This window comes from Strix uralensis, chromosome 16, assembly GCF_047716275.1.
Source record: "Strix uralensis isolate ZFMK-TIS-50842 chromosome 16, bStrUra1, whole genome shotgun sequence".
Classification (NCBI taxonomy): Eukaryota; Metazoa; Chordata; class Aves; order Strigiformes; family Strigidae; genus Strix; species Strix uralensis.
The window spans coordinates 4,538,269-4,552,266 of record NC_133987.1 but is presented as its reverse complement, the minus strand read 5'-3'; the positions used below and the strand labels follow the sequence as shown (position 1 = coordinate 4,552,266).

The following is a 13,998-nucleotide window of genomic DNA, read 5'->3' as shown; positions in this document are numbered from 1 at the left end:
GCATGCCGGGGTGTCCTGGTAGCTGTCGGCGTGGGGACAGGTTCAGCGGGCTTTCAGGGTCACCTCCACCGGGAAATGGTCGCTGACGGCCAAAGCCTAGGTGTGGTGGGAAAGCAGAGAGGTGGCTGAGCTTGTCTGAACCCACCATTGCTGTCATGGCCAGCTGGGACCCCAATGTTCCACTCCAACCCCAAAATTTAGAGCGTACCCCAAAACGCTCAGGGGGTTGCATCAGTGCAGGGGTTGGGGTCAGACCACCCTTGGGTGCACCCTGGGGAACAGGGAGCCCAGCGCACTCCCAGGAGGCATGGTGGGTTGGATCCCAGTGCTGGCGGGCTCATGTGCCCTGGCCCCTCACTCACATCCTTGCTCTGGAGGTGGAAGGTCTTCTGGAAGTTGTTGACCATGGCGGAGCCAGGCTCGATATCTCGGCGCAGCGCGGTGCCGCAGGCAACAATGCTGCCGGGGCATCATGGGGGTGTTAGTGCCTGCCAGTCCCCACCGTGCCAGCCCCACTCCCCCGCTGCGGCACCCACCGGTCGTAGGCACAATCGGTGGTGTCGGCAACAGTGGTATCGGCGCTGTCGGGGATGAGCCACTCGCAGGCGTTGAGGGAGCGCAGGCGGATGGATGGCCACTGGGCGCTGGTCACATAGGAGCAGTCGGCATTGAAGTCGCCCAGGAGGAGGATGTTCTGTGGGGCAGTGCACTGTGTCCCTGCCCACAGACCTTATGGGGCAGCAAGAAACCCCTCTGGAGTCCCCCAACACAGGGGAACAAGCCTCCAGTAATGGCAGTGGAGCCACCCAGCACCTCCCTGCCCAGACATTGCCAGGGTAGCACCTGTTCTGATGGGTATAAGAGGTCTCCCGGGGACACATCCATCCCAGGACAGCCACCAGGATGTGTGGTGGCCATACCCCAGCTCCTCGGCTGCCCCAGGGAGGAGCTGAGCTCCCCACTGCTGCTTACGTTAGTCGCCCACTTGTTGACGACGTCGGTGTAGACGTCGTAGAGTGCATCGATCTCCTGCGCCGCACTGCTGGGCTCAGCATGCAGGGGCACCATCACGAACTCCTCCACCTCTGCTGGACAGGTGACCATCAGCCCCTGGCTCGGGTGCAGCACCCGAGAAGGGAGCGGGAACCCCAGGGGACCACCCTGAGTCAAGCCCCACCTACTGGTTGGGAAAAGCTGCTGAAGGGAAAGGGTGCATTGGCTTTTTGTGGTCTGCCTGTCCTCCAGGCCGGAATTTCCAGTGGGGAGCTGCAGCCCTCTGCATGTGGCTTGGGGTTTGCTGCTTGTTTCCCATCAGTTTTCCAAGCCACCGTGGTTTTGGGAAGGAGATGGGGATGGGAGAGTGTGTGTGCCTTGGGGAGGTTCTTGGGAGTTGGAGATGATGGCACAGAGTAGGAGATGGCACAAGGTGGGAAATGGGACATGATGGGAGGTGGCATGTGATGGGAGGTGGCACATGATGGGAGATGGTACATGAGGGGAGATAATACATGATGGGAGACGGCACCCAACTGGAGGAAGCAGATGGTGGGGTATGGCACAAGATGAGAGGTAGCAGGTGATGGGGTGTGGGACATGATGGGAAACAGCTGGAGACATGAGATGGCATGCAACTGGAGAGAACTCATGGTGGGAGATGACCGGTGATGGGACGTGATGGCAGGTGGTAGGAGATGGCACACGGTGGGAAATAGCAGGCAGTGCTGGCCATGCTGAGCAGGTACCCAGAACTCCTGGGCACCCATGGGTGGGAGAAGGCCCCACAGCAGTGAAGCACCCTGGTGGAGCCCCTGACCTGGGCTCCAGGGTGCAACCCCTGGCAGGCACAGCTCCAGGTTCAGCCCTGCGCGGAGCGGACCCCATGCCAGGTCTGGGCAGCCCCCAACGCTGGCTCTGCTCACGTGTGGTGGGCGAGGAGAACTTCACAATGAAGGGCTCCCTGCTGAAGGTGTCAGTCCCACAAGACTCACAGCCGTCGTCGTAGTAGTAGCTTCCCAGCACGGAGACCATGTCCGACCTGAGGGAGGAGAGCAGGGCAGCCCCCAGCACTGCTCCCACCACAGCCAGGGCCCCCAAAGGTACCCACCACCCTCTGTGGACTGCTGAGGGGGGACAGCGGGTGGCAGGGGGAATGCTGGGCCCTGGCAGCATCCCTTACCTGTAGATGAAGAGGTACTGCTCCTTGTAGCTGGTCCGACCCAGGGGGATGCTGTCCAAAAAGCTGTATGGGTGTGTGGACACTCTGGAAGCGAGATGTGGAGAGGGTGAGAGGAGGCTCCTGGTGCACCTCAGCACCCATCAGGCTCTCTCTGGCTAAGACAGAGGTGCCCCGACACAGTGAGATGCCAGTCGAGATCTGTCCCGGCACCCCATTTGCCGGCACCCCCTGCCCTGCACCACTGGGGTCACCTGTTGAGCTGGTCCACAAGCTTCTTCACGGCACTCAGGTCAGCATCCCGGACCTCCTGCACCAAGGTGATGTCGTACCCCGACAGGATCTGGGGGGACAGGCTCAGAGCTGCTTGCCCCTGGCCAGCAGCTGCTTGTGGAGGCACCCATGGGTGCCTGGGTTGGGCTGTGAAGGCTCCTAGGCTGGCAAGGGGGGTGCAGCAGGGGACCGAGAGCCCAGGGAAAGTGTCCTCTGTCTTGAAAGGACCCTGGTGTGACAGGGTTGACCCTAACACCCATCTGTCTGCCACCCACCACCCCAGCAGCTCCCCACTCACAGGCTGCTCAGAGTGAGGAACCTGGGCAGCACTGAGCATCACCCATCCTTGGCTGGGCACCGGCAAGAGTGGACATGGCCCAAGGCTGGAGATGGTGATGGGGGTGGGTGAGTGGAGGCATGGACAGACGGATGGAGGTGTGGATGGATGGAGTCACAGGTGGATAAATGGATGCATGGATGGAGGCATGTATGAATGGAGTCATAGATGGATGCATAGACTGATGGATAGGTGGATGCACGGAGGGACACATGGATGGACGTATGCCTGCAGAAAGCTCGTGTCCCACTGCCCCAAGCTTGCTGCATCCCAAAGCCCAGAGAGCGGCCAGGACTGCTCCTCTTCCCCAGCACTCACAGAGACGATGATGTCCGCAATAGTGTGGTTGGACATCTTGCTATCCCCAAACGCCTTGATGTTGAAGGCGCTGATCTTCAGCGTGGTGGCCACATGCAGCAGGAGAGCTGCAATGAGCAGCGACAGCACCAGCTTCGAGGCCACCATCCTGCATGCAGAGGGGCAGGGATGGGCTCAGCCCCCCCTGGCTGGGAGGGGAATTTGGCACAGACAACAAGGGTGACCAGGGTATTCCCACTGGCCATACTGGTTTCACTGGAAGGTGTCCGTTTTGCAGTGAACCACCAGGACCCAGGGATGGTGCATTCCCATCCAGCCATCTAGCTCCTGCCTCATGCAGGACCTCATCCTATCCGTCCCTCCTGGAGGGAGGCCAGACCGCTCACGAGGCCAGAGCGGATAATTCGCTGGCAAAGGAGCAAATGCCATTTCATGGTGACGCAGAGCAGTCGCTTCCTCATTCACTGTGCTCAGCCCAGACACCTCTCCAGGCCCAGGACAGGTGGCAGCGGCCGGGGACACCAAGGTCGCTTGGCTTGTGCCTCTCCCACCCATCCCTGGGTCTGCACCAGACACCCAAAAGACCCTACAGCAGCTGTGCTGCAACAGAGCAAGGCATGGATCCCCCCCAACATCCCTCCCCATCTCCTTCCCTGCCTGGAGCATCCTCATCTGAGGCATCCTGCCCCCCAGCACTGCCCCTGCCCCATCCTCAGCCAGGCTGGAGTCCCCCAGGGAGCCCCTGATGAGGCAGCGCGGCAGCTCCCACCCACGGAGAAAGGCGTTTGGGAACTATTTCCCATGGCGCTCAGCTCCCTGGGGTAATATTTCACCAGCGGATGGGATCTGAGCCCTGCCCAAGCCCAGGCGCCCCGAGTGCCTGGCCGCACTGGGAGCCCTGATAAGATGTGCTGAGAACACCAACAAATACTCCAGCTTTCAGCACACCCGAAGCCTGACCCAAGGAAGGGCTTGCTGCCCCTAGCACTGTTTTTTCTTCTGTGGTAGCTGCTCTAGTTAAATCCCCACCTTTCCCCACTTGCATCCTCACTATGGCTGCAGTCCCTCCAGCTGGTAACAAGGCAATTTGGTAACGCCACGATTTAGTAAAGCTACGATTTGGTCATGCCAAAAATTGCCCGAAGCCCCACAAACCCTCCCTGCTCCAGAAGGGGCAGCAGCCTCCTCAGCCTCCCAGGCAGAGGCACCTATAGAGGATCGTATCCATCCCGGGTGATGTTTGTGAGCTGTGCCCAGGCTCAGCCCCGGCAGAGCATCTTGGAAAAATTAAGCCGAGCCGGAGAAGGCAACATTAGAGAGGGGAGCTCCTGGGGCACAGGAGGAGAAGGGATCGGGACGTACCTTCTGTGTCGTCCAAGGTCTCTGGAAGGGGAAGGAGCTGCACCTGCATTTATGGGGAGGGACACGCTCACCTTGCCAAGTGGTTGCCCAGTCAAGGAGCGTGCGAAGCCGCAGGCTCCATATGGCATTTTTCGCGGAAATAAAGGTCTGCTCAGTGACAAAAACAACCCTTTCAACCAGTGCCAATACCTTCCACCACAGGTAAGGCTGAGAACATGCCAGAACTGATGAAAATGCTGACAGATCTGTGAGGTGTAAACTAATCCCGGAGACCACTCATGGGGAATGGCAGCTCCCCAGTACGGGATGTGGGCAGCTCTCACTCATCACCAGCTACAATTTCTCTTAAGAAGTGTTTATTTCACCGACATCAACCGTTCCTATTCACCACCCCACATTTGCAACAAGCTGATTTCAGAAGAGCAAGCCAGGGCCGGCGGGAACCCGGCACTGGGGGCTGAGTGCAGCCAGTGCACCCCAGTACGGCCCCACCAGCTCTGGCCGTCGGGTGCGGAGCGAAGCCAGGAGTCCCAAAAACGGTGGGTCCCTGCCGTGGTGCCTGTCCCCAGACCCTCTCCAGGAGGCCACTCGGGGCAGGGCCTGTCCCTGGGGGGCCCATGAGGTGCTGGGGGGTGGCGGCCATCCCCCCCCCCCAGCATGCTCCCGCAGCTCTGCCCCAGTGGCCTTGGCCGATGTCCCGGCACTTCCCGGCCTCCAAAGGCACCTGCTGTGATTCCCGGGAGGGCCGTGCCCGGTCCCTGCAGTGTGTGGTGCTCCTTAGGGGCTGGGGGCCCCCTGCCAGCCCCCGCCCCCGGGGCCAAGCACCCCCCAGAGCAGTGCCAGGGCCTGCACCCTGCTCCTCGCAGGGGGATCAGAGCTGAGCCAAGGCCTCCCCAGCTGGGCTGCAGCTTCCCAGGTCAGCCCCAGGTCCAGGCCCCCCCGGACCAAGACCCCCCCAGGGCCAGGCTTTCCTGAGGCCAAGACCCCCCCCAGCTCGGACCTAGGACCATCCCCTCCAGGGCCAAGATCCCCTCAGGGCCAATTCCCTCCCGGGCCAAGACCCCCCCGGTCAGCCCCAGGGCTCAGCCCCCCCCAGGGCTCAGCCCCCCGCCCCGCGCCTCTCCTCCCCCGCCTTTGCGGGCGGGGCCGCCAGGGGGCGCTGCTGCCGGGGGGCGCGCGTGGCCCTTTTTGTCCGTCGCGGGCTGCCGTAGCGCCCGTCCGCCCTGCGCCTCCGCCGCTGTGGGAGGCCGCGCCGCGCCGAGCGGGGCCGCGCCAGGCCTGAGGGGCGGCGGGAGGCGGGAGGAGCGGAAGGGGGGGTCCGTTCCCGGTGGGGTCGGAGCCATGAGCGACATTCGGCACTCGCTGCTGCGGCGGGACGCGCTGAGCGCCGCCAAGGAGGTGCTGTACCACCTCGACATCTACTTCAGCAGCCAGCTGCAGAACGCCCCGCTGCCCCTCGTCGACAAGGGCCCCGCCGAGCTCCTGGAGGAGTTCCTCTTCCAGGTCCCCAAGGAGCGCGGCGCTCCGCCCAAGGTGGGCCCCGACCGCGGGGCGGTTGGGGGGCGAGGCCCGGCGGGGCCCTGAGAGACCGGCCAGGCCCTGGGGGCTGACGACGCAGGGCCAGGCAGCACCCTGGGAGGCCGGGCGCAGCCCCAGGGAGTGGTTACGGAAGCCGAGGCTCCAGGAGCTCAGGACAGGATCCCTGGGGGAGGCTGCTGCTGGAGGCCCAGGCCTTAGAGGGAGAGGTAGAGGTCTCTGGGTGGCTGCTGCTGGAGGCCGAGGCCCCAGGAGGACAGGATGGTGTTCCTGGGGTGCTGGCGGCTGGGGGTTTTTTGGTGGGGAGAGGGCTTGCTGCAGGACCCTGATGGACTGGCCAGGACTCTGGGAGACCAGGCAGGGCCCCGGGGAGGTGTTGTGGGCCCTGAGACCCCTGGGAACTGCCCACAGCCTCACAGTGCTGTGGCTGGGTCCTACCAGGGATTTTAGATGGCTGGGCATGGGATGGAGCTGGGATGGTGGCCTCTCAGAGAGCAGTGACCAGAAACCACAGCAGCTGGTGAATGTTGGGGTGCCCAGCTGCCCAGCAGCACCCTTACTGCTCTTATTGGCAGATGGATGAAATATTTTTCACTCCAGTATTGCTGTCAGTCACATCTCAGTTTGTGGGCACTTGCAGGTGCAGCAAGCATCAGTCTTGGGTATCCGGGTATTCAAAGACAACCTAGAGCTTTTCAGTGTAACTAGGTAAATGCAGTGGCGGTTCAGGAAGTTTGAATATATGCATTGTGCGTAAAGATTGAGTTTCTAACACCTGAGGGAAGCTCTCAGCCTTTGCTGTTATTGTCTTTCCACCAGAGTGGCTCTTGGTTCTTCAAAAGCCCCAGTGTATTTTGCAGCTTTATTTTTATTTTCTTTCAGAGATTGAATTCACTTCAGGAACTTCAGCTCCTTGAGATCATGTGCAATTATTTCCAAGAGCAGACCAAGGATTCAGTCCGGCAGATCATCTTCTCATCTCTCTTCAGCCCTCAAGGAAACAAAGCAGATGACAGCAGGATGGCTTTATTAGGAAAGCTGGTTTCCATGGCAGTGGCTGTGTGCAGAGTTCCTGTTCTGGAGTGTGCTGCCTTCTGGCTGCAGGTACAGCTTCTGTGCAGGCAGGGCAGTGTTTGGGAAGGGGCAAGGGAGTGTGCCACGATGGATACAGGTGAACTGGGGCAGAGTGTCACCTAATGGTCGGTGACAGCTGGTGGCAGTCAGCTGCTCCTCCGTGGCAGCTATGTTCACCCCATGTCTGTGCTCATGTCCGTTCCTTTGCTCCAGCATAAGGGAGAGCTTTTGCCAATCCATTTATGTGCTGCACTGGCAGCAGAAAATTGGGGATTTTTTTATTGTCAGTGAAAGGTTTGGTGTTTTGTTTTTTTTTTCTTTTGTCTGCCAACACCAGCATGTTGAAAGGGGTCAGTGGAGAGTTTGACCAACATAGGGAACAAAACCATGGCAGTTCATGGTCATGTTGCCCAAAGAAGCAGACTCTCGAGTTTGTGAAATAAACTGTGCCTGATGTGCAAGTTTGCGCAAGGCAGAAGAGGCAAACCTCTCGAGATTCGGGCACAAAACAGCCATGTCTGGCATTCATATCCATGAATATCTCCTATATCTTCCTTCTTTCCCTTTGAGATTCCCTACTGTAGACCTTGGGAAGTGCATCTTTGTTCTTGCTGCATTTGTGGAATGTTCAGAAGTCTCCTGCTTTACAGAAGGGAGAGAAAGACTGTGCTGGGAGGGAAGGGTGGGAGAAGGCAGACCAGTACTGTTTCTGTGGGGTCCCTCTTTTCCCACCTGGTGAGCCTTGGTAGAGGAGGAGGGGATGTAACCTGGATAGCAGAAGGAGGTGTATTTTTTTGCAGATCACAGCACTTAAGTGACATGCGGATTGTACAGAATTTTTTCCACTTTAAGAATGTCAAGCATAACTGAGAGGTTACCAAACTGGTTGTTCTGGTACTGAACTAGTTGAACTATGTTGCTGAAGTAGTAAAAAAATCTCCACTAAGTCAAAATATTGATGTAAAAAGTTTTAATTTTAAACTACAGTTACTGTAAACACGAAATATCACCATCTATTTTAATATTGTGAAATAGCAATTTTATTTCTGTCTGAGTGGCTCTTTGATATGCAGAGAGAGAGAAAGCACACTTTAGTTTTGGGAAAGTGGAAATAAAAATGTTGAAACAGGAAAGTGGCTGGGTGTTTAGGCTATGCAAACTTTAAAGCTGGCTCAGTAGAACTTTCTGTGGCTGGGTTTAATCTGCTTTTCCTTGTGTGCTGTCCCACACCCCTGCAGCGAACCCCTGCCGTGTATTGCGTGAGGCTAGCCCGAGCCTTGGTCGATGACTACTGCAACTTGGTGCCAGGGTCCATCCAGACGCTGAAGCAGATATTCAGTGCCAGTCCTCGCTTCTGCTGCCAGTTCATTACATCCGTCACAGCTCTCTATGACCTCTCTTCAGGTAAGTGTTTCCAAGCTGTGTCATTCGAAGTAAGAGGTGCAGCATAATGCAACACAAATTAACTACTGCAAGGGAATTAACTGCTGAATTTCTAAAGATGCTTGTTACCATGTAATTACTGCCAGAAGCGGCTCAGGGGTGTGGCTGTTGCCTCATCTGTCACTGGGGTGAGCATAAAAATAACTGCTCAGTGGCTGAGAGTCTTTGCTGGAGAAGGAGCCAGGTAACACCTGACACAAAGGGCAACATCCTCCACAGAGGGCAAAGGACACGGGCACCTTATTGATTGAGCAGCTCTAGGAGTGAAAGCTGATCTACCTGGGTCGGGCAGGTGTGTCACCTACCCAGCAGATAGATTCAAGGCTGGCTGTCAGTCTGATTCCCTCCAAAAAGGGGAGAAACACAAATTCTGAATGTTTGCAAGCTGGAGCAGAATTTCAGTTGAGCAGTGATGAGAAACACAGTCAACAGTGTACCTCCAGTGCGCTCTTTAACTGTATGTGTGACCAGCCAGTGGTATGACCTGTCTCCAGTTGTTGTTGTTCAGACACTTGAAATGTGTAGGTGTCTAAAAAAGGATTGATTTACCTTTGCTCAGCGAGAGAGATGGAGAGATCATGGTAGATTAGGGAACAACCATATACTAAATACCAACATCACATATAATCCAGAAAGGCAAATACTATTTGTTATTGATAAAGGAAATATTTTGCATGGTCTTCTCCAGATAAGCAGCTTGGCGTTAGTGAGAGAGAGCTGCAGGCTGAGACTTTTTTTTTTTTTTAAAGAGTATTTGGTAGAGCCCGTAGCATATTCTTCCTCCATATTTTATGTCTGTTTTGTGTAACCGCTTGGATCAACTGAAAGACATGTCAGAAAGGAAATAACATGATTTATAGAAAGTATTTTTTTTAATTCCTTAGTTTATTTGAGATGTTATTGGTGACACAAGAAAAGGAAGCTTGCTCTTCAAAGAGCGATCTGTAACTGGGCAGTCTCCACCCTGTCCTGAGGACAGGAGTCAGTCACACAAACAGCAGTATCTGTGATACTCGAAGGTCTCAGAAAACCTAAAAACTGGAAAATACCAATTCTGTATCCAGTGCACACTAGTAATTCTGGAGTCCAGACGATCTGTCCTGTAAGTCATTTCAGGTACAAAACACCTGACTAGATAGTTCTGTGCTGAGCCTTTTGTTAACACTGTAGACAACTCACAGTGAAAGTACTCAGTGCAATACGGCTCAGTCCAGTAGCCTGCCCCTGTGGTGGGATGATGCCCCGTTACTCTGAAGTCAATGTTTCTCTTGTCTGTAGCCAAGCTACAGTTCATGACCGTCTTTCACTTCTTACTTGAAGCTTTGCATAATCTTATAATCCTTTACCTATCATGTGAGTGTGTTGTTGCGTTAAGTTTTTCCACAAGACGTGCTTGTTTAGGTAAGTCTTAAAGGAAATAAGTTCAATGCTTGGGGTGAAGAGAAAGAAGTGCCAGCAAGTTTTTCCTGTTCCCTCACCCACTGTACTTCCTGTGGCAAGGGATAAATGGAGACTGAGTTTGGAGAAAAAGTGAGCAGATGGTGGGTGGGAGAGAAGAAAATGGCAAAAGCAGCTTTGCTGGGAAAGGGGATAAATGTTGGCCTTTGGTGGTGTCTTCAGAATAGGTGGAGAAGGTGAAGTTGACAGGAATAGGGTTATGTCTTCCCTGGGACAAATGAGCCTCTACCTTTGGTGTCTTGAAAAAAACAGAGTTGAGGAGGTTCTGAAATTGTAATTGTCACAGTGCAGGAAGGGCGTGTGTGAGAGATTAATTAAAGACTGCTGTCCTGTGCTTCAGTACAAGGCTCTTCGTACCCAACAATAACTTTCTATCTTCAGATGACCTCATCCCTCCTTCGGATCTGCTCGAGTTGATTGTTTCCTGGATCTTTGAAGACCCCCGCTTGATCCTCATCACCTTTCTAAACACTCCTATTGCAGCCAACCTGCCAATAGGATTTTTAGAGCTCACCCCACTGACTGGACTGATCCGTTGGTGTGTGAAGGCCCCCTTGGCTTATAAAAGGAAGAAGAAAGCCTCTCTCTCAAATGGACATCCACCCAGCAAAATTGCCAAGGACTCGACTTCAGGAGAAGACAGAGATTGCCATCAGCTGTATTCAAAACTGCATCTAAGTGTTCTGCAGGTTCTTATGATGCTTCAGGGGCATTTAACAGAGAAGAACCTTTATGGTCGCCTGGGGCTAGTACCCTTTGACCACGTGGTTCCACTTGTTGAGGAAATTAACAGACTATCTGATGAACTCAATCCTCTCAATGCATCCAAAGAGATTGAACTGGCTCTAGACAGACTGGCTCAGGCTTTGCAAGTGGCCATGGCATCGGGAGCACTCCTGTGCACTAGAGGTAAGTTGTCAGTGGGGCTGGCAGAGACCCTGGCATGGGATTCTTTTCCTCTGGTGTGTAGATGTTGTATGAAGGAGTTTTGGGATGGGGAGAGTAAAGATTGATGTGTTCACAGCAGAAGTAGTAGTTTGCCACTCTTGGGAAGCGATAGTGCAGGAAGTAGTTCAGGAAAAATAACTGGATGGGGAATAAGAAAGGAGAGATCATTGATGCAGGTGACTGATGTGTTGCTTTGCAGAGCTGAAGAATTGATCTTTGACCTTGCAGTCTGCACAAGGGGGTTGCATCTGGGTGTCCGTCACGGGGGAAAATTGCTTGTAGCTATTTACTGTTTAATTATGTTTCTCTGAGTTTGCCTGCTGGAGGAGAGGCCATGAAGCAGATAAACCCATGAGATGGGTGTGCTAGACAAGGAATTTGAAAAGCAAACAAAAACTCTTCCTCTGGAACTTCTGGGCCCTCATCTCTCCTGGAATGAGTGTCTCCATTACAGTGTGTACAATTTCAGTTAAACTTAGTAAAGGGCCTGCTAATGTGGCTTTCATCTCTTTCCTGTTTCCAAAACCAGTTCTTTCCGAAAGACCTGCAGAGACAAAAAAACAAGGAAGTACCTCAACACAGTGCAGGATCAGCCAGACATACTGTTTTCTTGATGGATTTTGTTGAAAACAGGTGATTTTTAGGTGACCAAAAGGTTTAAAGCTCCCCAGCAGCTGGGACAGTTAGTGCAGACCCTGGCCACAGAGAGCAGCCTCTGCCTAAGCAGGTGCCTGAGGCTTTTGCCCTGGCTGAACCAGTGCTGCTGGTCAAATCTTAATTTTCTTTCTGATCTTTCAAAAAGTAACTCTGGGTGTAATAAGGCAGAAAAGTGGAGTTTTTTGAGTTGATGGCTTATTTTGGCTGTTTTTTCCTAACTGTTCACTTCCTATGTTCTGAGTGCTTGCTCTTACTGTAGGAGTGGAAGGTAATTTTGTATAAACAGCTGCTGAAATACCAGTTATTTCGGTGTTTTGAGAGTGTGTTTATCTATAAAGGCAGGAGTTTGTTCTCAAGCTATTCCTGAAGGGGCTGTAGCAACAGGTTATGTTGTTAAATACCTGGGTTCTAGCTATTCTGCTTTAGGAGATGGTAAAAAAGGTGCAATTTCTACTTGATAGACCTCAGAAAAAACCCAAACCAAAAAACCAACCCTTTCTTAACACTAGCACTGTTCTAAAAATCCCAAACCAATACAAAACAGGTATTAGGTAAGCTTTGCCTTGCTTTGACCTGAATGCCCTATTCAGTGGGCAGAGTCATACCTTGTATCTCCTTAGTTACTTCCTTAGTTATTTATTCCTAGTTACTTAGTTATTTCCTGTCTTAGTTACTTCTTGATAGTATATTGGTATTGCAGATTCTATACTAAGGCTTGGTTTGCCTCGAAGTGAAGCTGCATTTCCCATATAGCAGCATAGATTAAATGTTGAACATACAATAAAGTGTCTGGTGTGGAAAGCTGAGGTAATAACCAGTGAGATGGAGAAATATTTTTCTCTCCTATGGAAATTTTTGGCCTGAGAATGAGATTCTGGATCTGTCGATGACTGGAGTTTTTTCAGTAATCTCATCTTCCTAGAAAGGAGAGTGGAGAGGAAAATTGCTCTAATTTCTGCTTCACCCTTATTGTTGTCTTCTGTCCTCTTTCAGATGACTTGAGAACTGTGTGCTCCAGGCTACCGCATAACAAGTAAGAGACCTTTCTACAGCTGTGTTGGTTTTGATGCATATTCCAAGACACACACTTGAGGGCTGCTGAGACAAAATCTCCTCTAAAAATTTGTGTTTACCTTCAGAAGTTGTCCTTTATTCACACATAGTTTAGCACAAGGGTAAAGGTGATAGACAGTGCTGGCTACCTCTTCCCTTGCAAGCTGGACTCTTGACTGAAGGAGACTTCAGTGACTCCCACCATGTAGATGATCTTGCCCAGCCTGCATTAGAACAAAGGCACAGAAAGGGAAAGCGAAATTACAGCATGGAACCTGCCCCAGAGCTGTCCTGTCCCCAACTCCCTGCTTGTTTTACCTGGCCCTAAGCTGAAGGGCACTTTACTGCTTGCCTTTTTGCAAAGAGCAACCAAGTTTTTTTTAAAAAAAGAGTCTTCTAGAAGCTGTAAAGAGCATAAATGAATCTCTGTCCTCTTGCCTCTCAGCAGTGCTGTGTGTTGGTTATGAATTGTTCCTTAGAGCCAGGCCCTTGTGAGCTGGGGAGAGCTGCAACAAAAGCCTTCTCTAAATAATCCTCACGCCTGTCTGAATTTCTCTCCACAGCCTCCTCCAGCTGGTGATTTCAGGTCCAGTACAGCAACCGACCCACGGCGCTCTGCCACCAGGATTTTATCCTCATATCCATACTCCTCCTCTGGGCTACCCCGCACACGCGGCGCACCCCGCGCTCCCGGCTCACCCAGCGCTCCCGGCTCACCCTGTACAAACATTTATACCAGGAATGACATTCCCATACCGGCCTATTCGCTAAAATGCTAGGACTGTAGAGTGTACCCAGTTTCCCTTAGTTTGAGGAACTTGCAGATAAAACCAAATGTTTTGGGAACCACATTTTCCTCTTTGGTGTAAAGCTGAGCAATGCCTGCGTAAGGGATCAGCCCTTCGGCAGTGGCGAAGACGCAGGAGGGTAGGCTGCAGTCGATTTGGGTGTGGGATGCAGATGCTAAGGCAGATCAGAGGGTCAAAAGGAGGGGGTGGGAAGAGGCAACAAACTCCAAACCTCTGCAGTGCCTGGAAATTTTTTGGATTCACGTTGAGAAATATTATACCCTTGGTCATTATATGAAACGACCGTGTTTTTCAGTAGCCCTGATCTGTTTATGGCATGGCGAGCCCAGCTAGTCTCTGCTCTAGGAGGGCCAGAAAGAAAGGTGTGAGATTTTTCCAGCTAGTCCACTCCAGCCTGCTCGTTTCTTTGTAAATGTTTGTATCTATAGCTACAGAGTATGTGTACACTGTATATTTTTGGAACACAAATGTTTGTTTCAGAAGCACAAGGTAGAGTAAAGCAGCACTTCCTATTAAAGGAAACAGTTTAAGAAGCGTAAAATAATTCCACTGCTTTA

General features: G+C 53.0%; 2 protein-coding genes across 2 annotated transcripts; one reads left to right on the top strand and one right to left on the bottom strand.

The window, feature by feature from the left end:
• LOC141950626 (deoxyribonuclease-1-like) lies at positions 1-3,248 on the bottom strand. Its single transcript, XM_074885734.1, has 8 exons — positions 3,102-3,248; positions 2,428-2,516; positions 2,177-2,260; positions 1,920-2,035; positions 973-1,085; positions 537-694; positions 363-459; positions 1-96 (listed from the first exon to the last, which is right to left on the bottom strand). The coding sequence occupies exons 1-8, from the start codon at positions 3,246-3,248 to the stop codon at positions 43-45; spliced, it is 858 nt and encodes a 285-aa protein (XP_074741835.1). The 3' UTR covers positions 1-42.
• A 2,432-nt stretch (positions 3,249-5,680) lies between these two features.
• On the top strand, positions 5,681-13,478 carry INTS15 (integrator complex subunit 15). The gene is made up of 6 exons (XM_074885609.1): positions 5,681-5,996; positions 6,882-7,103; positions 8,312-8,477; positions 10,356-10,883; positions 12,573-12,612; positions 13,196-13,478. The coding sequence occupies exons 1-6, from the start codon at positions 5,805-5,807 to the stop codon at positions 13,401-13,403; spliced, it is 1,356 nt and encodes a 451-aa protein (XP_074741710.1). The 5' UTR covers positions 5,681-5,804; the 3' UTR covers positions 13,404-13,478.
• Positions 13,479-13,998: the final 520 nt, after the last annotated feature.